A 27,052-nucleotide genomic window follows, 5' to 3' on the forward strand; every position below is an offset into this window, starting at 1 on the left:
TCCCCAAGGTGGTGGAGTCTGGTTCCCGTGGCCACAGAGGAGGTTCTGGGGCTTCTGGGATCAGGGGTGCTGACTTGGGGCACCCTTGTCCAAAGCATGGGAGCAGGCCCTGAAGTGGGGCCCTGAGGAGTCCCGGGATGGAAGGAAGGTTTTGAGGAAGATGGAGGAGGAGGACCCCGGCAGAAGCAGGGGGGCGAGGGCCCGAGCGTTTGCGGTTTTCTAGTGTCCGCACGTCTCTTTGGCCGTCTCTCTGCGTCTTTCTCTCCATCTCTCATCTCTCCAACTCAGTCCCTGGGTCTTTCCCTTCCCGCCACTCTCCATACCTCCCAGACTCGGTCTCTCCAGTTCTCTCAGTTCCTGGGGGCCGCGCCTAGGTCCCCGCCCAGAAGCCGGCGAGGCCGGGGGCGGGCCGGGGCGGCCCTGGCGGGGCGGCCGGGCGGAGTTAAAGGGCCGGGCGGCGGGACGGTGCGTTCAGAACCGAAGTGGCGACGCCGGTGATTCCGGATTGAGGGCCTGAGGCCGAGACCCGAGGGGTAAGTGCAGACGGAAGGGGGGTCGGGGGCGGTGCGTAACCCGATCGCGCCCTGCGCTGGAACCCGAGGCGCGCCGGCTCCCGGGCTGTCGGGGCGGGTGCGAGGGAATGCGCGGCGGCCTCGTGGATCCCGGGACTCAGGACGGAGCTGCGCGTCCGGGACACTCAGGTTCGCGGGGGCGGGGGGGGGGGGGTATGGTGTGTCCCAGACGGTCGCTACTTTTGAGCGCAGACTTTTCTGTGCCCGTCGAGGAGTCCTGGGTGCATCCTTTCTGGGTGTCCGAGGTGGGCAGGGGCCTCAAGAAGACCCACCCCATTCTGCCCCCCCCCCCCCCCAAATCAGGCTCTGCCCTGTGCCGCCTCCTGAGGGCTGATTGGCATCAGTGGGATTTCATTGTCTTTAAAGGGAGGCTGTGCGTCCCACCGACAGACTTTATGCTCTGCTCCGCCTGCCCACCCATAGCAGGCACAGGCGGCTGGTGCCCCTGTATGAAGGCAGGGCGCCCTCCTGGGCCCCCAGAGGTAGCTGTGAGGGTTGTGTGAAGTCCTGCAGTGGATCCTAGCTGGTGTTTGTTGGATGCTGGAGACCGATGCTCTCTGGTATCCCAGGGGCCAGCCTCTCGCTCACTCACCCCTTGGACCAGGCGGTAGCTAGCTGTTCCGGGACCATGCCAGGCGGCCCAGGCCCACCAGCTGGGGAATATCAGGCTGAAGGTGGGGGGAAGACAGAGCGACAGTGGGTGAGCTGGGATTTGAACAAACCAGCCTTGTGTGACCCCAACATCCTGGGCACTTTCCAATGGCCCCGGCCTCTCTGTCTGTATGGCCCGGCTTGGGTTTCTAAGTGGTAACATTAGCTCTGGCCTGGCAGCCGCTGGTGACCTGAGTAGGTATCTGCAGAGGGGCTGGCCTGACACAGGAGCCATTCACAAAATGCGACCCTCTCCCTCCTCTCCGGCAAGCCTTGGGCCCTGTTCTACAAATACCGGGGGGCCGGGAAACAACCCTGAGTCTGACGGTGGCACTAACAGCAATGAGAGGTTCGATCAAGGGCTTACTGTGTGCCAAGCACCAAGCTGAGCACATTAAAAATGCTGGGTTGTCCTAACAGCGTCACGAAGCTGGTACTGTGGTTCCTGTCTTCCTGAGGAGGAAATCGAGGCTCAGAGTGGCATAGACACTTGCCTGAGGCCACACAGCAGGGGCTTATAGAATTCTTTCTGAGTCTCACATGTCAGCGTGGCCACACTTGCTCCGGATGGTGCTCACAGGCCATTGCAGCCCTGGGATGATCTAGGTTACGACTGGTGGCTTTAACACGTCTTCCCCTGCCCAGATCTCCTACAGTGTGCCCAGCGCTGCAGCGAGACTCCCCCCTCCCCACGCCAACTTGTCCACTTGACCCTGCCCTCCGAACTGCCCCTGAAGTTCTTTCTCAGAACCTCAGAAATCTGGGGTAAGCTCTCTCTCCGTCGGGCCTTCTGGGGCCTGGCACTTTGGGAGCGTATGAGTCTTGGGTGGGGCAGCCCTTTGGCAAAGAGGGGGTCAAAGAGGTGCCATGCGTGAGAATGGGGGAGTGGAGAACAGAGGCGGGGTGTGGGGCAGTGGGACCAGTGTCACGTGCTGGGCTGTCAGGCTGCCGGTGCGCCCCAGCACCTGTGCTTCAAGGAGAGGCAGATAGATGGTTTCCGGCAGGTCAGGGTCTCTGTCCTGAATTCCTTCCTAGGAGCCCACACACCTTGTATGACAAGTCCTCCACTGGCGGCCGGGCTAACCTGACAAACCAGAGCTCCATGGGCGTGGGCCTTGGAGCCACTGGCACCTCCATCTCCAGATAACGTGGGGCCGTCGCAGGACAGGCGGGGCTGCCTCTGCCAGGGCAGGGCTGCTGCGTGCCCTGCCTGGGTCTGGGATGAGCTTGAGGGCTGGTGCAGAGAGGAGTGGGTATGCCGGCCTCCCACAGCATCCTATGTGTCACTTCCACAAAAGAGTAACAGCAGAATTAGGGACGATGGCTAACATTTTGCATGCTACCCGCTAAGCCTCACCACACCAAAGTGTCCTAAACAACCTTAACAGGGAGGTCCTGCTATTTGTAACCCATTTTCCAGATCGGTAAGTGGAAGCTGAGAGTGGGGACTCGGCTCACTCCAGGCTGCTGCTTTACTGGGGATGAGCAGAGTCATGATTTTGAACCGAGGCTTGTTTGAGCCTACACCTCACATTCTACAGGATGATACCATGCCCAAACAACATTTTCTTTTCTTTGAAGTTGAAGTGTAATGTCCATACAGGAAAGTGCACATTCCAGACCTGGACCGTTCAGGAGTTTTCTCCAGTTGAAACCACACATGTCACCAGACCCAGGTCAGGAGAGGGAACCTGCCGGCGCCCCACAACATGCTCCTCCCCGCCAATTAACGCATCTTAACTCATATTTTCATGAATTTCGACTACTTAATTTTAAATTAGACCTGAATTTTTTAAAACATATTTTATTGATTTTTTACAGAGAGGAAGGGAGAGGGATAGAGAGCCAGAAACATCGATGAGAGAGCAACATCGATCAGCTGCCTCCTGCACGCCCCCCCACTGGGGATGTGCCCGCAACCAAGGTACATGCCCTTGACCGGAATCGAACCTGGGGCCCTTCAGTCCGCAGGCCAACGCTCTATCCACTGAGCCAAACCGGTCAGGGCTAGACCTGATTTTTTTAAGAGACGTTTTAGACTTACAGAAAAATACGTAAGAAGTATAGAGTTCCAACACACCCTTTCAACTCCCTACAATTTCCTGTTTATTAATGTTTTTGAACAGGCAATATGCGCTCACGGTATAGAAAATCAAAAAGCCCCTATGCCCGTGGGAAAGTTAAGTCTCCCTTTCACTCCTGCCCCCAGTTCTCCCAGGCCCCTTCCGGAGGCAGCCACCGTGAGAAATTTCACATGGGTCCTCGAAACACTTTGTATTTTTTTTTCCCCCCTCACCTTTGTCTCCTCAGTGCCCAGAACAGAGTCACACACATAGCAGGGGCTCCCACATGATTTGCCAGCTGAGTGCTGGAGAAATGCATGCGGACCCCTTGGCGAAGGGCTGGCATGTGGGCGCGTCCAGAGGGACAGCAGGACGCTCAGTAGCAATCACTCGCTGGCTTCTTGGCATCGTTGGCGGAATCGTTATCCACCGTTAAATCGGAAAAGAAAGAAATACCCACGGCTGCTTCCTGTCGAGCGTGTCGCCTGGAGCTGCCCGAGCGAGAGGCAGCCCAATCGCATGTCATTGTCCACAAGTTGGAGCATCTGCCTGGGGCTTGTGACTTGGAGCTCTCTGTGCTTCATTTTGGGGGGGTTGCCCACCCCCCACCCCCACCCTACCTGGACCTTTTACGGGGCAGATCCCCTATACCGGGCAGTCTGTATTTTTTTTTAAGGAGTTTAAATTATGGTAAAATACACATAACATTTAGGATCTTAACCATTTTAAGGGTACAGTTCAGTGCCATTGAGTACAATCATATTACTGTGCAACCATCACCACCATCCATCGGCAGAACCTTTTCATCTTCCGAGACTAAAACTCTGTTCCCATGAAACACTAACTCCCCATCCCTCCCCCCTCCTACCCCCACTCCCCACCCCCCACTTCCCCGGAACCCACCCTGCTACTTTCTGTCTCCAGGAATGTGACTACTCTCAGGACCTCATGGAGGCGGACCTCACAGTATTTGTTTCTGGTGTGACTGGCTTATTTCACTTAACACAATGTCCTCGAGGTTCATTCATGTTGTAATATGTGTCAGAATTTACTTTTCAGGGCTGAGTAATAGTCCGTTGTATAGATGTACCCCATTTTGTTTATCCATTCATCCTTCTATGGACACTTGGGTTGCTCCCACCTATTGGCCATTATGAATAAGGCTGCTGTGGACATGAATGCACAAATATCTGAGCCCCTACTTTTGCTTCTTTTAGAGATCCATCCAGAAATGGGATTGCTGGAACATACGGCAATTCTGTTTCGTTTCTTTTGAGGAACTTCCGTACTGTTTTCCACAACCTGGCTGTACCGTGTTACATTCCCAGCGGCGATACATATGCATTTCGGTTCCTCTGCATCCTGGCCAGCACTTATTATTTCCTGTTTTGGGTAGTAGCCATCCTAACAAGAGTTTGTGTCATCTTTGTTTTAAGTCAGACCATCCCAGTGGGCCTCTCCAAATCTGGTGATGATCTACCCAGATCGTTTCCCAGGACGCAGTGACCAATAGAAACTTCATGTTTCCTGCACGGTTGATGTGGCTGGACGTCAGCAGGTGGAAGAGCCTGGGAGTCTGAGCCCAGGGGCACCACCAGCTGGAGTGGGGGGACTGAGGCTCAGGTGGGGACCTGAAGTGCAGGGTTTCTTCATCTGTGGTGCAGGGTTTCTTCATCTGTGTTGCCGGAGAAGTAGGAGCGTAGAGGGAACCCTTGTCTAGTAGGACTGGGTAGAAAGAAGAGGTGAGGACAGGACCCACCCTTTCAGGAATCCCCTTGGCATTGCCTGAGATCGATGGGATCCCCCTGTGAGGGCGATTGAGGTTGATCTCTGATGGGGTCTTCTGGGGCCAGCTCTTGTCTCCCTTGAGCTGGGGGAACGGATGTTTAGTTGTCTGGAAAATAGCGAGAATGAGCCTGGCTGGTGTGGCTCAGTGGTTGAGCATTGACCCATGAACCAGGAGGTCACAGTTCGATCCCAGTCAGGGCACATGCTTGGGTTTCAGGCTCAATCCCCAGTGTGGGGTGTGCAGGAGGCAGCCGATCAATGATTTTCTCATCATTCATGTTTCTATCTCCCTCTCCCTATCTCTGAAATCAATAAAGCATTTTTTTTTTAAAGAAAAGAAAATAGAGAGAATGATGGGACCTCCCTCTAAGGATTCATTTAAGATTCCATGAGACAGCGTGTAGTAAGGGCACTGTATCTAGTCACTGAGTTATTATTGTTACCCACCCACCTTGTTTTGGTTGGCTGCTTCAGGAGCTGACCCTAGATCAGGGATTTGAGGGCAAGCAGTTTATCTGGGAAGTGATCCCAGAAAAAGCAAGGAGGATGTGAACCTGAAAGAAGTGAAAACAGGGACTCAAACAAATACATGTCCACACAGATGCATAGCAGCACATGTCCCAATAGGCAAAAGGTGGAGACATCTAAGCTGTCCATCAACAGATGGATGAATAAACACATTGTAATATATCCTTACCACGGAAAGTCACTCAGCAGAAGAAATAAAGCGCTGACGCATGTCACAACGTGGATGAACCTTGAGAACATCATGCCGAGTCCAAAAAGCCAAACACAGGTCACATGTGGTATGATTCCATTGATATGAAATGTCCAGAACAGGTAAATACACAAAGACAGCAAGTAGATCAGTGGCTGCCAGGGGCTGTAGGTATGGGGGGAATGGGGAGTGACTGCTCAGGGGGACGGGGTTTCCTTTTGGGGTGATGACAACATTTTGGGACTAGATAGAGTTGATGGTTGCACAACAGCGTGAATGCACTAGGTGCCACTGGACTGTGAACTTTAAAATGGTTCCTTCTATGTCGTGTGACCCTTATCTCAATTTGAAGAAGGAGGAGGTGAAGGTTGAGGAGGGCAAGGAGGAGGAGAAAGAAGTGGAGCATTTCACAGAGAAACTTTCCATTGTGGCCAGCTGGAGTTTAACCCCATTGGTAGTGCACGTGGAACCCACACCTCAGGGTCATGGCACCCAAGGGGAGAAGGCCCTGGCGTCTTTATCTAGCAATGCTCCCCCATCTTTGATGAGAGCTGCTTTGGGGGCAGGGCGTGTCTTCATTCTCCAGCACTCTGACCAGCCGCAGGGGCAGAGAAGTCAGGAGGGATGTCCTGCAAAGTCAAGGCTGAGGGCATGTGGTGGGGCACTGGGGCATCCGTCTGGCCAGCTGGCGGAGACCACTGCTGAGGGCAGGAGAGAGATGTACTCTTGGCCTCTGGAACTCACATGTATTGAGCACCTACTGTGTGCCAGGCACACCAGGCTTGACTCCACAGGTCACTGTGCATATGCATATGGCATACGGGTGGCTGGAGGGCGGTTTCCATCGGCACTGACTCCTACCTCGTGTGTCCCCCCAGGATGCTGCCCATCACGGAACATCTGCTGCGCCTGCTGGGACTGGAGAAGACCGCCTTCCGCCTGTATGCCGTGTCTGCGCTCCTCCTCTCCCTGCTCTTCTTCCTCTTCCACCTGCTGCTGCGGTTCCTGCGGCTCTGCTGGCACTTCTATGTCACCTGCCGCCGGCTGCGCTGCTTCCCCCAGCCGCCCCGGCGCAACTGGCTGCTGGGCCACCTGGGCATGGTGCGTGTGGGCCGGGCGGGCCGGGCTGGGCAGATCCCATGCATTCAGGGAGCCTGATGGACTGTTGGCTTCCCTCATCCCCCCCCCCAAGAAACTGGTTGGAGCCAGGATGTAAGACTGAGGCTCAGAAAGGGCAAGCAGTTTGCCCAAGGTCACATGGCTGGGATGAGGCAGAGCTTACTGCAAAGTTTCCTCTGTAATTCCAGGCTATGGCTGTACCTTTCATATGATATAGGTTATATCCGGTGATATAATCAGATTTAATATTCAGAATACAGGTACCAATGCCCTGTGAAGTTCATCCGATTCTAGGACCCGGGTGGGGGATGAGGGGGGCATGGTCCTGTAGATTTTGTTGCTCCATCCCCAACCCCAACTTGGTTCCATACTTTATCTCCCTCTTTAATGCTGTAGTCCCAGGTCATGGCGCCAACCCTTTCCTTGCATTTCATTTCATTTCTTTCTTTCTTAATCCTCACCTGAAGATATATATTCTATAAAAATTTGATTTGAGAGAGAGAGAGAGAGGGCGAGAGAGAGAGAGAGAGAGAGAGAGAGAGAGAGAGAGAGAGAGAGAAAGAAACATGGATGTGAGAGAGAAAGATCTATCGGCTGCCTTCCGTACTTGAGCGAACCTGCAACCTTTCGGTGCTTGAGACGACACTCCCATGAACTCAGCCACCCAGCCAGGGCACATTTTATTTCTTATTTCACATGTATGTGCCAAGTATTATGCCAGGCGATTTATAAATGTTTGCTCCTTTAGTCTTCTTGACAATCCTAGGAGGTAGGTCCCGTTACTATCCTTACTCTGCACCTGAAAACACGGAGGCTCAGAGGGCTTAATGACTGGCTCTAGGTCGCACAGCTTGTGAATGGCAGAGCCGGAGTCCAAACCCAGCTCTCTGGCTCCAACACACCTGCTCTGAGCTCTCTTCCCTCTGCTACCTCTATTTTCTGGATAAGAAAGGCTGGACTTTTCTAGAAGGGCTTCGCAGGCCAGGGGAGAGAAGTCCAGACCCCTGAGGGCCCTGAGGCCCCGTGCTGAGTGTGGAGGAGGACTTGGGAGAGGTACCAAGGACCTGATGCCCTTATCGACCAGCGACTGCCTGTGTGGCCTTGAACAGGCTCCTTCCCCCTCCAGACCTCAGTCTTCCCATCTGCATTGCAAGGACTGTGCTCATGCCTCGTAGCCTCATGGGATTGTTTTGATGATTCCTGCAGTCACCTCTGGGGCGGGCTTGGCACGGAACCGGCTACACGGTGGTGCAGCTCAACTTCTGGGTCCTGCAGGGACAGAAACATCTAGAAACATTTTAGATACTGCTTAGAGGGAGTGTCTCAGAAGAAGGAAGTGGGAGATACGTTTCCACTCAATAGTACCAAGAACATTTATTTAGCTTATTTTTTGGAATTATCCCCCTGGGGCCAGCACTCGTCAGGTTTTGCCTGTTTGTGCCTGAATCCCATCCCTCTCTTCCATCCTCACCTCTGCTCAGGCTACATACCCCCCTGTTGGACCATGGTCCAGCCTCTTCCCTGGGCCCCTGCCTCCGGTCTCACTTCTTCAGTCCATCCCCCATCCTGTCTCTAGAAGGATTCTTGAATCTACCATGTCCCTCCCCTGCTCACACAAGCTCCATGGCTCGCCACTGCTGTCTGAAGGTGTTCAGGGCCCTTTCTACTCCAACTCCTCCCCTCCTCCCCTGTTCCACCGACCCGCTCCAATCCCATGGAATGACTTCCTATTCCTGTCACAAGACGCCCACTTCCCCCCCATTCATGGCCTTTGCTGAAACTGTGCCCTCTGCCCAGAATATAATTTCCTGTTAGATGAACTTCTACTCATCTTTCATGCTGAATCTCCAATGCCCTTACTCCTCTGGTTTGGATGGTGGTCCTATAGGTAGGCTGATCCTGATAGAGAAGGAGCCATCGGAGTTACAGAGGAGTCATATGTTCATTTATTCATTCTATAATTGCTGGGCCTTACCACTGGCCAGGCACTGGGTTAGGCCCCTTTGGATCTGAGCTCTCCCCTAATTCTCACAGCCTGTGAAATAAGGATGGATCTGCCCTATGTTATGGACTCCATCTTTGGGGCTCAGAGAGGTTACGTGACTTGACCAAGGTCACACAGTGGCTGAGGGTGGATTTGCGTTCAGATACATCTGACATTGAGCCTGAAGTGTTTCTGTTTCATAGAGCATGTTGGTTCAGAGCGGGCGTGTTGTAGCCGGGTGGCCTGTGTTCAAATCCTGGCTCCGCCATAACGGCCGGTGGTGCCCAGTGCCTGTCCATATCCTCTGGGCCCATTTCTGGGTGCAATGGCCTGACTTCCGGCTGCCAGCACCTGTGTTCTAGGGCTTTCTCCAGCAGCAGGAGCCCACTCTGCCGTGTGGACGGCGAGCCTGAGCGTTAAAGCCCCAGGAGGGCTCTCAGCCAGTGACTATGGGACCGTGTGAGTTGGTGGGTTGACGCTGAGATACGTGTCCCGCAGGGGTCCCTCGTGGCACCGAGCCCTGGTGGCCCATGGTGGTCACTTTCTTGACAACTTATTCTTTACTGGCTACCTTCCCTGCCTCTGTCGCTTCCCCCCTTCGCCATGTTTTTTGGGATCACCCAAATAAACTACTTTCCCTGGAACTCTTGTCTCAGGACCTGTTTCTGGGGAGGCCAAACCAGGACAGCCACTTACCTGTAACTTCAGATAAAGTAAAATGGTGAAATAGTAGCAATTCTGTCACTGGGTTCTTGGGTGGGTTGAACTTATAAATCTGTGAAAAATGCCCCAAACAGCGCCTAACATTGCAAGCACACGCATGTGTTAAATATGACAATACTAGGAATAGTTTATTACTAACAGAGCAAAAACTTGATAAATACCAACCATTATCATGAACGTGTTTACTGTGCCTGTTTTTATTTCTTTTCTTTTTTTAAAATATATTTTATTGATTTTTTACAGAGAGGAAGGGAGAGGGATAGAGAGTTAGAAACACTGATGAGAGAGAAACATCAATCAGCTGCCTCCTGCACACTCCCTACTGGGGATGTGCCCGCAACCATTGTACATGCCCTTGATGGGAATCGAACCTGGGACCCTCCAGTCCGCAGGCCAACGCTCTATCCACTGAACCAAACCAGTCAGGGCTGTTTTTATTTCTTGAGCATCAGCTGTGTGTCAGGCCCCGCGTTGGGGTTCTGATGCTTTGGTATTCCATGAATTCTCTCAACTGTCCTCAGACAGAGGGTTGATTCTTCCCCACTTTTCAGATGAGGAAGTGGAGGCTCAGTGAGGTGCAGCCACTGTCTGCAGTCGTATAGCCCTTCTCGGCTTGTTTGGGGTGCAGGGAGGCGGCAGGGGGGAAGGACTGGCAAAAGCTGGGGCTGGACACCTCCTCACTCTCCTTTTCTACCACCCCCACAGTACCTCCCAAATGAGATGGGCCTCCAGGATGAGAAGAAGGTGCTGGACAACATGCACCATGTGGTCTTGGTGTGGATGGGCCCTGTCTTGCCACTGGTGGTTCTGGTGCACCCTGATTACATCAAACCCGTGGTGGGCGCCTCAGGTAGGTGGGCTGGGCCTCTGAGTGATGGGTAAACCCTCAACTCCCAGAGTCCACCAGGGCTTCTAGGCAGGTGGGCTATCCAGAATAAGGGTCATTTGAGTAGGGCTTTGAAGAATGAATAGGAGTTCACCAAAGCAGAAATGGCAACACAGAGAATGGGAATAGCATGGGAAAAGGTATGGTTAATAGAGTCCCAGGAACTTTAAGAGAATGCCCATCCACTGGGAAGTCAGAAGCAAACAGGTTTGGATAAGTAGTTGTTTGCCCAAGATTTTGTTAACTGGTTGTTGCTTAATTCTAATGGCACTCCCATCATTTGGGTTCTGACTATCCCAACCTATAGCCTGCTTTCTTCACTTGGGCTGACTCTGACTGGCGGAGAGAGAGATCTAGAAGGATTGTTTCTTTCTTCTGCAATCCACACCCACCCCATTGTGTAGGACTCCCATGTGCGTGGTAAGCTCTTGCTCAGCCTTCAACACCCCCCTCCCCTCCTCCTGGAAGGTTTCCCAGACTCCCCAGCAGACCATACCCCTCTCTCCGGGACTTTCCCATTCTCAGTCCACACTGTTTGGGGTTGAGTGTGTCTGTCTCTGTCTTCAGTGTGGTCTCGCATGTAGGTAGCTGGGCACCTTCAAAAGCATCAGGGGCATTTGAGAGAACAGGGATGAGAAAGAAAGAGTCCCAGGAGTTTTAGGATCTCTTGCCTCAGCTTGGGCCTCTACACACATACGTCTGGAGACTGCCTTCAAGGCTGCCACCAGGAGCCATGAAAGAGTAAGGGGCTGTCATCCTTCCCTCCCCCCGTGAAGCCCTCCCCATGCCTTTACATCCCCCATTGTTGCATTTGTGAGGGGTGACCGTCCCCGTTGCACACACGAGGAACTGAGGCCCTGGGAGAGGTGACTCTTTCAGGGGGTGGGCACTGCGTTTGGGAAGAGCCTTGGGGCCAGGCCTTGGGTGGGCGGGTTCCAATCCTGACCGGAGCACATACTTGCTGTGTGACCCAGAAATTCATCCAGGCTCTCCGGGCCTCAGCTTCTGATCTGTAAAATGGGACTGTTGTGAAGACTAAAAAAATATAATGTAGGTAGGTGCTAATAAGGGTTTCTTCTCTTCTGTCTTTTTAATATACACATTTTTCTTTCTCTCCCTGCCTCTTCCTTTTCTCCTTCTCACCCGTCCCCCCCCCCCGCCCGCCCCCCAAGAGCATTAGTTTCCTAAGTGTCATCCTGCACGGTTTGAGACTCCAAGTAGATCAGGAAGTAGAGCCCCCACATGAGCTTGGCACTAAGGAAATGCTGACGCCTCTTCCTCCCCCCACCCCTCCTTCAGGACAGGCAGGATACCACGGCCTCCCTGACCAGATGGGGACTTCAGGTTGGGGAGGGTGGGGCCTGGCCTCAGGGTGCCCCTGCCCGTCCATGCCTACCCCCCTGGGATGGGACAGGTCTGGCCCAAAACTCAGACTCCATCTCCCTCTGGGGCCTCCTTGGGGGTCTTGCTGCTCTGAGCTTAAACCAGCACAGCTGATGGGCCCTGAGGAAGGCGTGAGTCCTCTTCGACCCTCTGTGTTTTTTTTGTTTTTTTGTTTTTTTGTTTTTTTTTTTATCTCCTAATGGGCATTTGGGATAGAGAACATTAATTCGAGGAAGTAGGTGAAAATGCTTTACAGGGGACAGGGCGTGATATATAGGCATATAATTATAGCTTGGTTTGATACATTCATTTTTTATTGAGATGGAATTCACATAACATGTAATTAACAATTGTAAAGTGCACAGTTTTAGAGTGTAAGATAATTAGTGTGTTCACAATGTTGTGCAACCATCCATCGGCTCTCTCTAGTTTCAAAATTTTTCATGACTCCGTAAAACACCCTGTGCCCATTAAGTAATCACTTACCATTTCCCCCTCTCCTCATCTCCTGGTGGATATTAATCCACTTTCTGTCTCTATGGACTTTCCTATTCTGGATATATCATAGGAAAGGAATTATACAGAATGTGGTCTTTTGTGACTGAATTCTTTCACTCAGCATAATGTTTTTGAAGTTCATTCACATTGTAGCAATGATCAGTGCTGGGGGAATTCAGGTGATTTGGGGTGTCTGGAGTGAAGATGATGTGTGTGGAAAAGTAAAAAATTAGACAGGAGCTGGACACAGAGTACCTGTGTGCAAAGCGAGTGAGCTTGTGTTTTACTCTGGGGGCGAGGTATTTGAAAAGGACAACCATTGGACAGGTCTGTGAGCCAGAAGGCCTTCTGGGAGTCCTAGCCCGGAGTCCAGAGTCCAGAGAGGAGAAGAACAGCTAGACTCCCACTTTCCTCTCCAATATTTCCTCTTCCAGGGAGCTTGCCTTGACTTCCAACAGCCTCTTCTCGGTGCCTCCCTTCTCTCATGACACACTTCCTACCATCTTGATAACTGCATGGCGTGCTTCTGCTTCCCTTTCCCACCCACCCCGCCCCGAGCTCCTCCAGGCAGGGCGTGGAGCTGAGCCATCTCTGGGTTTCCAGCATCATCCAGCATGGGTTGGGCACGGAAAGGTGGCAGAAGAGGCCTGTGTTCAATGGGGGAATGAATGAGTGGACAGATGACTGTGTGAGTGATTGGCCAATTCCTGGGGAGTGTGTGTGTAGGCAGCTGAGTCACAGCTCAGATAAAGTGACATCACTTGAGTTTCAGGTACTTCCTTCCTAGGCCCCTACCCATTCTGTCCCAAATTTGTTTAGCATATAGAAAGGGAATTCACCCACCCACTCACTTACCCATCCATTCATTCATCCATTCACTAATTCATTCGCTTTTTCATTCATTCATTCATTCATTCATTCATTCATACAATAAAAATTTATTTAGCACCAATGTATCAGAGATGAACGTGGTCCCTCCCCTTAAGGTGATTGTTACGGGAGGGATGCAATCCAGAGTGATTGGTCGGGGAGGGTATGGTATTCACGCAGAGACTAGAAAGATGAGAAAAGAGTGTTTGAGGCAGAGAGGCATCTGGTGGAAAGAAGCAGAGAGAGAACACAGCTTTTCCCAAGGAGCTGAGAAAAGTTTTATGATGTTAGAACATGAAGTATGTGTTGGGGGTGGGGTGGGGATAGAGGTGTTTTGAGAGTGGTCTGGACTGGGGTAGTTCACTTAAAATGGGCTGAGAAACTGGTGCAGGAAGGGACATGGTCCGATGTAGAGTCAGATAAGATCCCCATGGGGCCAGGGTTCAGGACAGGCTGGAGAGGGCAAGGATGGAGGCAAGCATAGAAGATATAATTCCGGTGGCCTGAGCTGGCAGAAAAGTGGGGATGGGTGAAGTTGGAGAAGGCCATTCTGGATGGGGAGCACAGCCTGGGCGAAGGTTTGGAAGTGAGAGACAGCATGTGGGGTTACTTAGTGGATGCTGAAGGATGAGGTGGGAGAGGCACACAGGGGCAAGATGGGACAGGGATTTTGATGCTAACCTGAGCTTGAACTTTTTTTACCAGGGCGATAGGGAGCCATGGGAGGTGTTTGAGCAGGGGAGCCTCATGTTCAGGTCAGCATGTTATAAGGATCTTTCTGGGGTAGGTGTTAGGATGGATTGGAGGGGTGAGGTGGGAGGTTGGAGCCCAGAGAGGAGTCCCAAGGAGGTCAGAAGCAGAGGTCAGAGGTCAGAATTCTGGATTGAGTCATCATTGCTCCTCTGTCTCCACAGCTGCCATTGCCCCCAAAGATGACCTTTTCTATGGCTTCCTGAAACCTTGGCTAGGTGAGTGTGGGACTGGGTAGGCTGGGGCTTCAGGGAAGAGGGGGGTGGAGCATGAGGTTTCTTGGGGTGTCTCAGAGTAATAGGAGAGACCCCCTAACCTCAGTCTTCTGGGCCCAGGGGATGGGCTGCTGCTCAGCAAAGGTGAGAAGTGGAGCCGGCACCGCCGCCTGCTGACACCTGCCTTCCACTTTGACATCCTGAAGCCCTACATGAAGATATTCAATCAGTGCACCAACATCATGCATGTGAGTCCCAAGGTTTCATGGGCAGAGATGTCCTGGAAGTGAGACTGGTCAGGCTCCAGCTCGCGGGTGAGCCATGTGATGTCACAGAGCCTCGCTTCCTTTATCTGTATTGGGCTTGTGGTGAGCGTGCAGCCGGGTCCTTGTCAGCCAGGCTTTACGTCTGCGTTCTTTGTGCCCATTTGCTGTCTCTCTCTTCCAGGCTAAATGGCGGCGCCTGGCGGAGGGTCCAATGGTCTCCCTTGATATGTTTGAGCATGTCAGCCTCATGACCCTGGACAGTCTTCAGAAATGTGTCTTCAGCTACAATAGCAACTGCCAGGAGTGAGTGTGGCCTACCTGGGGAAGGCAGGACTAGCTGCTTTCAGGGCAAGGTGGTGGGAGGAGAAAGGTGGTGTTAGGCACCTATGGGCTGCTGGTGCTCTGCCAGACAGGCTGTGTGGTTCCAGGAAACTGACATCACCTCTCTGAGCCTGTTTCCTTATCCCCTCCCCCCCATTAGAATTCCAATTCCTTCCCCATAGTCATGGTGTGGGAATTAAATGAGATAATATGAATCAATGGCTTTGCATATAATGGGTGCTCAGTAAATGCTAGTTTCCCTTATTCTATGAAGACTATATGGTCTTTGGAAAGTATCCCCCCACTTTCTGAGCCTCTGTTTTTTTGTTTGATGACCATCCCTGACTGTCTGAGAGATGCTTTAAGAATAAAATGATATAGCACTGCCCAGGAACACAGTAGAGCCCTGTGAGTATTTGTTGAATGAATTAGTAAAATAACCATTGCCCTGGTTCATTCATTCATTCATCAGATATTCACTGTGTACCTACTATGTGCCTGGCACTATGCTAGCTACTGGGAATATGGTAGGGAAACAGACAAAAACCCATTTCTTTGGAGCTTATAATCTAGGTGGGGATATAAGAAATAAGGGACACAATGAATGTCAAGTTTGTAGCACATAGTAGGTCCTCAATAACAAGCTTCTGACTTTGTTACTCAGGGCTTTTCAGGGATATGTTTCAATTGGGTAAGGTGGAGATGACCTTAGTAATTAATTAATTAATTAATTAATCTAAGAAATATTTACTGAGTGCCTACTATGTGCTAGTCCTAGACTAGGCTGTGAATACAGTGGTCAATAAAACAGACAAGGTCTTGCTCTTCTGGAACTTATATGTTGGTGGGGAAAAAAGCAGTAACCATGAACAAATAAATAAAAAAAAAAATGACCGACTGTGAAAGGGTATGAAAACAAGCACACTTCAGGACCAAGGACAGCTCCTTGACCCCCTCCCCGCAGTGATTTTGTTATGATTGTTGTTTTGTTTTTAGGTCCTTACCTGGGGATATGTTTTTGTTGATTTTTAGAGAGAGAGAGGAATGGGGGGGGGGGGAGAGAGAGAGAGAGAGAGAGAAATATGAATCTGTTGCCTCCTGTTTGCACCCAGACCAGGGGTCGAATCCACAACCTAGGTATGTGCCCTGACCGGGAATAGCATCCAAAACCTTTTGGTGTATGGGATGACGGTCCAACCAACTGAGCCACCTGGCCAGGGCTGTTGTTATTGTTTTAATAACAGCTTTACTGAGATGTAATTCACATACCATACAATTCACTCATTGAAAGTATACAATCCAACCATAATAAGTTTTAGAATATTTTCACCAAAAAGAAACCCTGTATATTTTATTTTGGGGGATGATATGACTTTAGTTTATCCACCAGAGTGGAAATAATGTCTGTACAAAACCATACATTTGTTAATGTAACTTTTCTTTCACAGTTAAAATCCAAACAGTTTTTAAAAAAACAGTCATCTCAATCAAAACTCATTACGTTAGAATCAATAGCTTCTTTGAAGCCACAGGTAACACTTAAATAAGGTTAAGACTCAAATGCAGACATTTGGTTGCTAGGAAAGCTAATTAAATTTCCAACTTGCTCCAATAGAATTACAAAAAGGCAAAATTGTGTTTCCCACAGAGATACAGTCCCCTGGATTCGCCAACACTGGACAGCTGTTAGAGTACTTAGAGTCCTGAGATCATAGGAAATCCAAGCATCCTTTAGAATCCAGTGGTTCTCAACCTTCTGGCCCTTTATTTTTTAATTTTTTAAATATATTTTATTGATTTTTTTTACAGAGAAGAAGGGAAAGGGATAGAGAGTTAGAAACATCGATGAGAGAGAAACATCGACCAGCTGCCTCCTGCACACCTCCTACTGGGGATGTGCCTGCAACCAAGGTACGTGCCCTTGACCGGAATCGAACCTGGGACCCTTCAGTCCGCAGGCCGACGCTCTGTCCACTGAGCCAAACCGGTTAGGGCTGGCCCTTTAAATACAGTTCCTCATGTTGTGACCCAACCATAAAATTATTTTCGTTGCTACTTCATAACTGTCATGTTGCTACTGTTATGAATCGTAATGTAAATATCTGATATGCAGGATGGTCTTAGGCGACCCCTGTGAAAGGGTCGTTCGACTGCCAAAGGGGTCGCGACCCACAGGTTGAGAACCGCTGCTTTAGACAGACTTCTGCTGTCCTTTCTTCCCAATCAGAGATTTGTGGGCGTGTGGAATGACACCACCACTAGCAATCGTAGCCTTGATAAGAGAGTCCAATTCTTCATCTCCATGAATAGCAAGTTTCAAACGAGGAGGGGTAATTATGTTTTACCTTTACGTCTTTTGATGCATTTCCTGCCAATTTAATGGACTCTGTGGTGAGGCAGTCCAGATGACTGCGTTGTACACAGCCGTAGTCGCGCCCACATGTCCGTGGCTGGTCGTCCTAGATTTTAGGTGTCAATGAATACAGTTCAGTGGAAACTGTAAGCTCACCCTCTGTGAGCAAGAAACTGCCTTCACCTTGGCCTTCCCGGGGTCCTTTCCCGCCCACTGCCAGCCATTTCAAATTCTGCTGATGCGGAAACAAGCAAGGCAGAGGAAGCACTAGTCAGCCACCCGGCGAGATCCCACCGCCTACACCAGTGGTCGGCAAACTGCGGCTCACGAGCCACATGTGGCTCTTTGGCCCCTTGAGTGTGGCTCTTCCACAAAATACCACGTGTGGGTGTGCACGTACAGTGCTATTGAAACTTCGTGGCCCATGCGCAGAAGTCGGTATTTTGTGGAAGAGCCACACCCAAGGGGCCAAAGAGCCGCATGTGGCTCGCGAGCCGCATTTTTGCCGACCACTGGCCTACACCGTCACACTGTGATTCAAACTGCCCCTACACGTGTGAGCACGCACCTCCCAGAATCCACTTCTCCTCCAGATCTAGGCAATCACTAATCTTCCTTCTGTGTCTACAGCGTCGTCTACTATGGAAATTTCATAGGTGGAATCATACAGACTTTTGTTCCTGGTTTCTTTTACGCACCATCCTGTTTTCAGATTTGTCCATGTTGTAGTGTGCATCCGTAATTCATTTTTCAAAAATTGCTGAATAATATTCCACTTACTGCGTAAAACCACATTTTGTTTACTTGATTACTTGTTGATGGACATTTGGGTTGTTTGCACTTTGGGGCTATTATGAATAATGCTGCCCTAAGCATTTGTGCACAAGTCTTTGAGTACATATATGTCTTTAATTTTCTTGCATATATACCTAGGAGTGGAATTGCTGGGTTATATGGTAATTCTGTGTTTAACTTTTTTGGGGAACTGTTGGACTTTTTCCTAACGTGGTTTTTACGATCACTTTAGGATCCCACCGGTAGTATGTGAGGGCTCTAATTTCTCCATATTATCACCAATACTTGTGATTATCTGTGTTGTTGTTTTTTTTTTTTTTGGTTATAGCCATCCTAGTCAGGGTAAAGTGGTATCTCATTGCGATTTTGATTTACATTTGGCTAATTATGTTGAATATCTTATCATGTGCTTGTTGGGCATTTTCGTATCTTCTCTGGAGAAATGTCTATTCCTATCCTTTGCCCATTTTTAAATTGGGGTATGTCTTTTTTTATTATTGAGTGTTAAGAGTTCTTTAAGTAGTGTAGATACAAGGTCCTCATCAGCTACATGATTTGCAAATATTTTCTCCCACTCTGTGGGTTGTGGCAGTTTAATTTCAGTGATGTCACCTAAGTTTGGAATTCCTCATCCCTCTTTGGGCCTGTTTTAAAATGCACCCAGATTGTAGTTTTACCCAGGTATGGTGGGTCCCAACAGTTCAGAAAATGATTGCCATGAGGTTCCCAAGAGGAGGGGAAATGCCACACGACACCGGGCCACATGGAGAAGCACTAGGAGAAAGCACGGCAAAAGCCTTTTGGGGGTGTTTCTAGGAATAAGTGGGAAATGCAGGGCAAGCAGGCTTAGGATTGGCTAGTTTGGAATATTTCAGCAGGCTCTGGAGCCAAAGGGTGCCCCTGGCTGTCCAGTACTTGGTGATTAAGGCAGGGGGGTAGGGGCTCAGCCTGATAAGGTTTGGAGTAGGGGCTATGGATTGGTTGGTTTCCCAAAGAAAGGCATGCTCTTGGGTGAGTCTCTAAGAATAAGCTAGTGGGGGGAGTGGGGAATGTCTCTCTAGTCAGGGAGGTCCCAGATGGTAGAGCATCGGGAATACAAGAAAATATAGCTAATCCAGGGCCTCTCTCTTTTTTATTTTAAACATATTTTTATTAATTTCAGAGAGGAAGGAAGAGGGAGAGAGCGATAGAAACATCAATGATAAGAGAAAATCATTGATTGGTTGCCTTCTGCACACCCCATATTGGGGATCAAGCCCAGGCATGTACCCTTGACAGGAATTGAACCCGGGACCCTTCCGTCCGCAGGCCGACGCTCTATCCACTGAGCCAAATCGGCCAGGGCCAGGGCCTCTCTTGGTCACTTACCCACTGGGAGAGGAAGCTTGGCTCTACACTGATGGCCCTTCTCCCCGGCAGGAAGATGAGCGATTACATCTCAGCCATCATTGAGCTGAGTGCGCTGTCCGTCCGCCGCCAGTACCGCCTGCACCACTACATCGACTTCATCTACTACCGCACAGCCGACGGGCGGCGCTTCCGTCAGGCCTGTGACACCGTGCACAGCTTCACCACCGAGGTCATCCAGGAGCGGCGGCTGGCGCTGCGCCAGCAGGGGGCCGAGGCCTGGCTCAAGTCCAAGCAGGGCAAGACCTTGGATTTCATCGATGTGCTGCTCCTGGCCAAGGTGAGGCGGGGCCCTGGAGGGTGGGCCCTGCCCGGGATGGCCTCCTCAGGAGTTGCAGGAACTGCCTAAAATAATGAACGCCCAAACTAACTTAGGCATAGGATGCAGGCAGATGCAAAACACGCAAGACCTACTATGTTCGTTTGCTAGGGCTGCTGTAACGAAGTGCCGTGCACTAGGTCGCTTAAACAACAGAAATTCACCTCCTCCGCTTTGGAGATAAGAAGTCTGAAATCAAGTTGTCAGCAGGGTTGACTTCTTCTGAGGCCTCTCTCCTTGGCTTGTAGATGGCTGTCTTCTCCTGTATGTTCACGTGGTCTGCCATCTGTTCACGTCTGTGTTCGAATCTCTCTTTTTTTAAAAAATATATTTTTATTGATTTCAGAGAGGAAGGGAGAGGGAGAAAGAGATAGGAACATCAATGATGAGAAAGAATCACTGGTCGGCTGCCTCCTGCACGCCCCCCACTGGGGATCGAGCCTGCAACCTGGGCATGTGCCCTTGACCAGAATCGAACCCGGGACCCTTCAGTCCACAGGCCGATGCTCTATCCACTGAGCCAAACTGGTGAGGGCTGTTCTAATCTCTTTTAAAAGGACTGCAGTAATATTGGATTAGGGTCCACTCTAATGAGCCCATAGTAAATTAATTGCTTCTGCAAAGGTCCTATCTCCAAATACGCTCATATTCAGAGGTCCCTCGGGTTAGGACTTGAAGATATGAGCTCCGGAAGTCCACAACACTTACATGACCTTGAAGACATGTGACACTTTCAGAGATAGGTGGCCACCATGTGTGGTGTTTCTGCGGAATTTCTGAGCAGCACCTGGGTTCTGGAGTCACACAGCCCTAGACTCCACTCCTGACTCTGATGCTTCATGGATGCTTGGCCTAAGTCATCTGACTCTTCCCTTGGAGCCTCTGTTTCCTCATTTATGACATAACTAGAGACCTGATGCACGAAATTCGTGCAAGGGTAGGCCTTTGCAGCCCCAGCTGCTGATGGCCCCGTGGCCCCACCCCCCGCTCACTGGTTGTTCTGGAAGGTTGTTCCGGAAGGTCATTCTGGAAGGTCGTTCTGCCGTCTGGTCTAATTAGCATATTAGCTCTATTATATAGGATGATCACATGACCCGATCACAAGATTGTTGGTGCTAGAGCTGCTCAAGAAACACATAAGGGAGGGTAGGGGTGTGTCAAGGGCGGGGGGGAAAAAAAAGGACACTTATGTAATACCCTTTGTAATACTTTAAGCGAAAAATAAAAAAATATTAAAAAAAAGAAAAAAAAAGAAACACAAACTCCTTTCTTCTCCTCACCTTTGACTTGCCTCCACTCTGCAAGAAGTAAAATATATAAAAATATATTCTTTTGATTTTTTTACAGAGAGGAAGGGAGAAGGAGAAAGAGTTAGAAACATCAATGAGAGAGAAACATTGATCAGCTGCCTCCTGCCCCCCATTGGGGATGTGCCCACAACCAAGGTACATGCCCTTGACCGGAATCGAACCCGGGACCCTTCAGTCCGCAGGCCGACGCTCTATCCACTGAGCCAAACCGGTTAGGCTCTTTTCATCTTTCTTAGACAAGTTGCATACTTCCATCTTCTGGGAATCCTTTCTCCTGAAGCTTGGCTTAAGAGAGAGGGGAGCATGTATGACTCTGGAGGAGCCCCTAGCATGCAGAAGGCGGGATGAAGTGGGCTGACCCTTGTCTGCTGCCCATTCCAGGATGAAGATGGAAAGGGACTGACAGATGAGGACATCCGAGCTGAGGCGGACACATTCATGTTTGAGGGTGAAGACATGGCGCAAGGCTGGGGGAGGATGGAGGGGGTCCCCATTTCCTGAAGATAGCATCTCTACTATCTCCAGGAAGCCTCCATGCCAGCTCCTCATTTGCCTGCAGGTCACGACACAACGTCCAGTGGGCTCTCGTGGGTGCTGTTTAACCTGGCCAAGCACCCAGAGTACCAGGAGAAGTGCCGGGAAGAGATCCAGGAAGTCATGAAAGGCCGGGAGCTGGAGGAGCTGGAGTGGTCAGTCGGGGGTCATGGGGATGGTGGGGACAGGTTGAGCCTTGGGTGTGAATCGCTCTGCTCTACCACTTACTGACGTTCTGACCTCAATCTTAAGTGAAAAATCACTTAAGATTCAATTTAATTTCAATTTCTTTAACTGTAAAACAGGATGCCAACAATGTCTCTGCCTAGCTCATAATGTAGGAGTTCTTAGGAGTGTCTTAGCTAGCAATGGTTGCAATAATGCTGCATAACAAACAGCCTCTAAACTTAGGGGTTTACAGCAAGCATTTATTTTATTTCTTGGCAAGCATTTATTTTATTTCTTGCTCTTGTCTGCATCTGAGTTGAATGGGGTTGCTTCCAAACTGAGGTTTGGGCTAAGGTCTGTTCTACATAGCTCTTCATGCTCCTTGAACCAGCAACTACTCTGGGCATGTCCATCTCAAGGTAGACTTCAGAAGCACAAAGAGGCACACGACTATAAAAATGTGATTGGGGTGACATTGATTATTAAAATGATACAACTTTCAGGTGTACACTTCTAGAATACAGCATCTGTATATTTTATTGTGTGTTCACCACCCTAAGTCAAGTCTCGTCCCATCATCACTGAGAGCCAGACAACTTAAAACCTCTGCTTGCATCTCAACATTCCATTACCTAAAGCAAGTCACATGGCCAGGCGCAGCACGAATGGGCTGGGACACATATTCCACCCATCGAAGTGGAAGGCACTGCAGAAGCACAGGGCACAGGGCACAGGTGTACAATTTTAATACAAGAAAAAGTGAAGAATCAGGAACAATAATCCAACTGACTTCATATGTGCGTTGTGTAGAGCTGCTTCTGGGTGAAGCAAAGAAAACACAGCATTAAATAGCATTGAACAGTGAGAAAGTGGTTCAGTGGCAGCCTTTCAGATTCTGAACGCAGGGAGAAACTCTCAGGTGGGTGCTATTGGATCTTTAACACCTTGGTAACTGCCTTTTGTTTTTAATCCTCACCTGAGAATATGCTTAGAGAGAGGAAGGGAGGGAGGGAGGGGGAGAGAGAGAGAGAGGGAGGAACATCGATGTAAGAGAGAAACATTGATCGGTTCCCTTCGTTACGCTTCCTGACTGAGAATCAAACCTGAAACCCAGGTATGTGTCCTGAACAGGAATTGAACAGGTAACCTTTCAGTGCACGGGACAACCCTTAACCAAGTGAGCCACTCTGGCCAGGTGCTAACTGCCTTTTTTTTTTTTTAAATGTTTTTATTTATTTCAGAGAGCGGAAGGGAGAGGGAGAGAGAGAGAAACATCAATGGATGAGAGAATCATTGACCGTCTGCCTACTGCACCACCCCCTACTGGGAATGGAGCCCCAAACCAGGGCATGTGCCCCAACTGGGAGTTGAACCGTGAGCTCCTGGTTCATAGGTCAACCCTCAACCACTGAGCCACGCTGGCCGGGCACTAGCTGCCTTTTTAACAACGGGAGACGATGCTCCAGGTCCCAAGGACTGGGCAGGAGATGGTGCCTCGCCAGAACTTAATAACTCTCTGCTGGTTTCCCAGTGGTGCTTACGTTTATGACACTTCTATGCCAGGAATGCCATTTGCCCTTTAAAGTAGCAACATAAAGTTTCTTTGAAGGAGAACCTGTTGGTGTAAAGAAAACCACTAGATCATAAACCAAGAGTTATAATCAATCCAATGTTGGGCTCTGGATTCCAAAGGAAAAAAATTAAGTGAATAATAGTAAAGGAAGTGGATGTCTGGGTTCTTAATACTGAAGTTGATCCACACAAGCTGGTAAATTGCTGCTGCCTGGCCCCCCTTGGCTTTTCGGGCACCTCCTCCAGTGGCCCTGGCTTCCACATAATCCATCCGTTAATGGGTTAACGCTGGGCCCGCAGAAGCCCGCTAGCACTGCTCTGATTTGCTTAGAGTCAGCCACAGGGTTAACGGTGTGTGCAGGGCACAACTGCAAATGCTAGAAGTTGGGGCAAGTCTGAGATCCTGGCCTCGAGCACCCACACCCCCATTCCACGCTCCCCAGGGATGACCTGACGCTGCTGCCCTTCACCACTATGTGCATCAAAGAGAGCCTCCGCCAGTTCCCACCCGTGACCCTGGTCTCCCGCCGCTGCACGGAGGACATCAAGCTCCCGGATGGGCGCATCATCCCCAAAGGTGCCTACTGTGTGCTCCCTGCTGCCTGGCTGCTCTGTTGCTCATGGGGCTCATCGTGCTCACCCCAGGTTCACCATCCCCGCAGATGGGATGGCTCTCTGTGTGGCTGTTGCTTCTGGGGTGATGTGGGAGACCCAGCGTACAGGGGGGAGATAGAGGTGGGTGAGTATGGATGGACAGGAAGCAGTGGGTGTGGCATGGCGGGCCCTCTCTAGGTACAGGTAGGGGAAGGTTGGTTTCGTTCAGTTGCCAGATATTCCCTGGAGACCCAGCCCTGTTCTGGGTGATGCTGGGGATCTAGAGAGGCCTCATCTCCAGGACCAGGCTGGGGAATACAGCAGGGCACGGACATTCCCAGCCACATGAGGTCGGGGGTGGGCTAAAGGGAGGGAGAGGGGCTGGAGCAGTCCAAAAGAAGGATGGATGGCTCTATCTGGGAAGAATGCAGGGAGGACTGCTTGGAAGAGTAAACGTGGGAGGTGAGCCTTGGAGGTTGGAAGTGAAGATAGTGAAAGGCCTTCAATGCCAGATTAAGGCACTTGAACTTGATCCTCAGGGTAGCAGGTAGCCACGGGAGGGGTTTGAGCCTAGGAGAAGAAATGCCAGATGTGTGAGTGAGAAAGAGCCCTGTGTGGCCAGCAGAGCAGCCAGAAAGGGGATGGAGACCTCTTAGGGAGGCATACAGCAGCATTTTCCAGGGAAGGATGGGCAGGGAAGGTGGCAGATGACTCATGGAACACCATGGCGCCAAGGAAAGCAGGTCTCCCTGACTCCCCTCTGCCCCACTGACCTCACCCCTCCCTACAGGAATCATCTGCCTGGTCAGCATCTATGGGACCCACTACAACCCCACAGTGTGGCCTGACTCCAAGGTGAGCTCCTCTTCCCCTCAGTGTCCTCTTCAGAAGGGGCAGTCCTGGGGCAGTGAGGCCTCCCCTGCCCTGCTTCCCAGCGAACCAGACATCAGGGCTGGATGCAGGACTTGAGCGCCTCGCCCCCCCCCCCACGTCCCCCCTCCCAGAGATCCCCCACTCACTGTGAATTCATTAAGTCCACAAATATTATTGAGCTCCTACTGTGTGCCAGACGCTGTGCTGGGTGCTGAGGACAGAGAAAGATATTGTCATTACCCTCATGGAACTCACAGTGAAGTGTAAAGAAAAAAGAGCAAAAATAAGATGATTTGGGATATTGGTAAATGTACACAGGAAATAAAAAATGGAGGGGGTGGTGGTGGGGGTAGAGGAGTACTTTAGCTCACATGGTGAGGAAAGATCTGTGGAGGAAGAGATGTTTGAGCTGAGACCTGAGAAGTGTGAAGAGCATGGGCAAGTGTGTTTCAGGCTGAGTTAACAGCAAGTGCAAAGGCCCTGGGGTGGGAACGAGCCTGGCATGCCTGGATAGCAAAAGGAGGCAGTGAGGCTGGAATGCAGTGTCCAGCTGGGTTGCTCCCCAGAGGCTGAGGGAGGGGGCCAAGCTGATATGGGTGGGCAAGTCCCCAGACTCACCCGGGCTGCTTCCGCTTAGGTGTACAATCCCTATCGCTTTGACCCGGACAAGCCACAGCAGCGCTCGCCGCTGGCCTTCGTGCCCTTCTCGGCAGGACCCAGGTAACTACTATTTCCCCAAGTGTAGGGGGGACACCCAGGCCAGTGGAAAGCCAGGGATGTGCCTATCTGGGACAGAGCCCGCATCCCACCCAGGTGTCCTACCTGCCAACCTGGCATGCTCTTCCTGTCCTCAATGCACCCTTAAGCCCCCAGATCGGATCTGTGATAGCGACCCTCAGTATTCAGTGCAACTACTGTGCGCGAGGCCCTGAGTTCTGGGCTCTTAGGCTCCCAAAGGCTCTATGATGCATCGTTCTGTTTTACAAATGAGAAAACCGAGGCTCGGAGGGGTGGGTGGTCATTTACCCAGTTCCAGGGACCCCACTCACGGTCGTTCTTCCTCCAGGAACTGCATCGGACAGAGCTTCGCAATGGCCGAGATGCGCGTGGCGGTGGCGCTGACTCTGCTGCGCTTCCGCCTGAGCGTGGACCGAACGCGCAAAGTTCGGCGGAAGCCGGAGCTCATATTGCGCACGGAGAACGGCATCTGGCTCAACGTAGAGCCCCTCCCTCCGCGGGCCTGAGCCCGAGCGCCGGTGCGCCCCTGCGGAGCCCGGGGCCTAAGCCCCGCCTAGAGGCTGAAGCCCCGCCCTCGAGGGACCAGACCACGCCCCTAAGTCCCGTGGACATAGGCCACGCCCCTCGAAGTTCAGGCTCCGCTCAGGGGGATCAGGGTCCTCCACTGAGCAGCGGGTAGTGCAGGCCACGCCCCTCAAGGCAAGGCCACGCCCCTTGAGTTCCAGGACCCACCCACCGAGTGCTGTCCTCTGGTTTGAGGGCCAGGCTAGGCCACACCCCTTGGGCCCAGACCCCGCCCCCAGCATCCTGCGGCTTCAGGTCTTCAGGCCTCTCCCACGGAGCCTTCTAAGACCCTAAGGCCAGACATCTAAAGCGTCTTGGATTCACGCCCTGGCCCACGCGGATCTGACGGGCTTCTAAATGGAGGACTTGGGAGCTGGAGCCCGAGGTCAGAGCCTTGAACCTGGATATCGCCTTCCTGAAGCCCCCAGCTCGGATGGGCGAATTTCTCGGGCATCAGGCTACCTCCTGTGGCCCTGCTGTTTGCTTTTCTTGTTTTGTAAACTCGAACCCTTCTTCCAAGCCCCTTCCTTCCTCCCTTACTCAAAGGCCCTTTGCTAAGGGTGTTGATTTTTGTAGAATAAAAGCAAGGGATACAGACATCCACCATCATCCACCCTCTAGCGGCTAGTCTAGCGGCTAGAGAAGTGGTTCTCAACCTTCCTAATGCCGCGACCCTTTAATACAGTTCCTCATGTTGTGGTGACCCCCAACCATAAAATTATTTTCGTTGCTACTTCATAACTGTAATTTTGCTACTGTTATGAATCGTAATGTAAATATATGATATGCAGGATGTATTTAGGTGACCCCTGTGACAGGGTCGTTCGACCCCCAAAGGGGTTGCGACCCACAGGTTGAGAACCGCTGGGCTAGAGTCTAGCCTGACCCGACCCTGACATCCAGAGCCCAGCAAGGAAAGGAGGGACCTTGGACAGTTGGGAAGCAGCCGAGGGAAGCTGTGAGCTAGGAGGCTGGAAAATCATTTGTCCTTGGACATAAACTGAGACTTTTTGGGACA

The 27,052-nt window shown here is 51.0% G+C and overlaps 1 protein-coding gene and 1 pseudogene across 5 annotated transcripts; one reads left to right on the forward strand and one right to left on the reverse strand.

Annotated features, from left to right (window-relative positions):
- The first annotated feature begins 419 nt into the window (after window positions 1–419).
- LOC102435462 (cytochrome P450 4F22) lies at window positions 420–27,052 on the forward strand. 5 transcript variants are annotated; one of them, XM_014465134.2, is made up of 13 exons: window positions 420–533; window positions 6,671–6,893; window positions 10,324–10,468; window positions 14,170–14,223; window positions 14,341–14,468; window positions 14,668–14,789; window positions 19,375–19,642; window positions 21,373–21,439; window positions 21,551–21,680; window positions 23,709–23,842; window positions 24,650–24,714; window positions 25,370–25,452; window positions 25,799–26,123. In XM_014465134.2, the coding sequence occupies exons 2-13, from the start codon at window positions 6,672–6,674 to the stop codon at window positions 25,974–25,976; spliced, it is 1,596 nt and encodes a 531-aa protein (XP_014320620.1). In that variant the 5' UTR covers window positions 420–533; window position 6,671; the 3' UTR covers window positions 25,977–26,123. The 5 variants fall into 5 exon arrangements, with proteins under 5 accessions (XP_014320620.1, XP_014320617.1, XP_014320618.1 ...); XM_014465131.2 differs by lacking the exon at window positions 25,370–25,452 and having other exon boundaries at window positions 25,799–27,052; XM_014465132.2 differs by lacking the exons at window positions 420–533; window positions 25,370–25,452 and adding an exon at window positions 569–701 and having other exon boundaries at window positions 25,799–27,052.
- LOC106698983 lies at window positions 16,999–17,882 on the reverse strand (annotated as a pseudogene).

Source organism: Myotis lucifugus, unplaced genomic scaffold, assembly GCF_000147115.1.
Source record: "Myotis lucifugus unplaced genomic scaffold, Myoluc2.0 scaffold_280, whole genome shotgun sequence".
NCBI lineage: Eukaryota > Metazoa > Chordata > Mammalia > Chiroptera > Vespertilionidae > Myotis > Myotis lucifugus.

Bases quoted from the DNA above. Each gene is read 5' to 3' on its own strand.
- LOC102435462 (XM_014465131.2), top strand. From the start codon at position 6,672: ATGCTGCCCATCACGGAACATCTGCTGCGCCTGCTGGGACTGGAGAAG. The intron at 10,469-14,169 runs GTAGGTGGGCTG...CTGTCTCCACAG, and splicing joins ACCCGTGGTGGGCGCCTCAG to CTGCCATTGCCCCCAAAGAT. The intron at 24,715-25,798 runs GTGAGCTCCTCT...TTCTTCCTCCAG, and splicing joins CAGTGTGGCCTGACTCCAAG to GAACTGCATCGGACAGAGCT.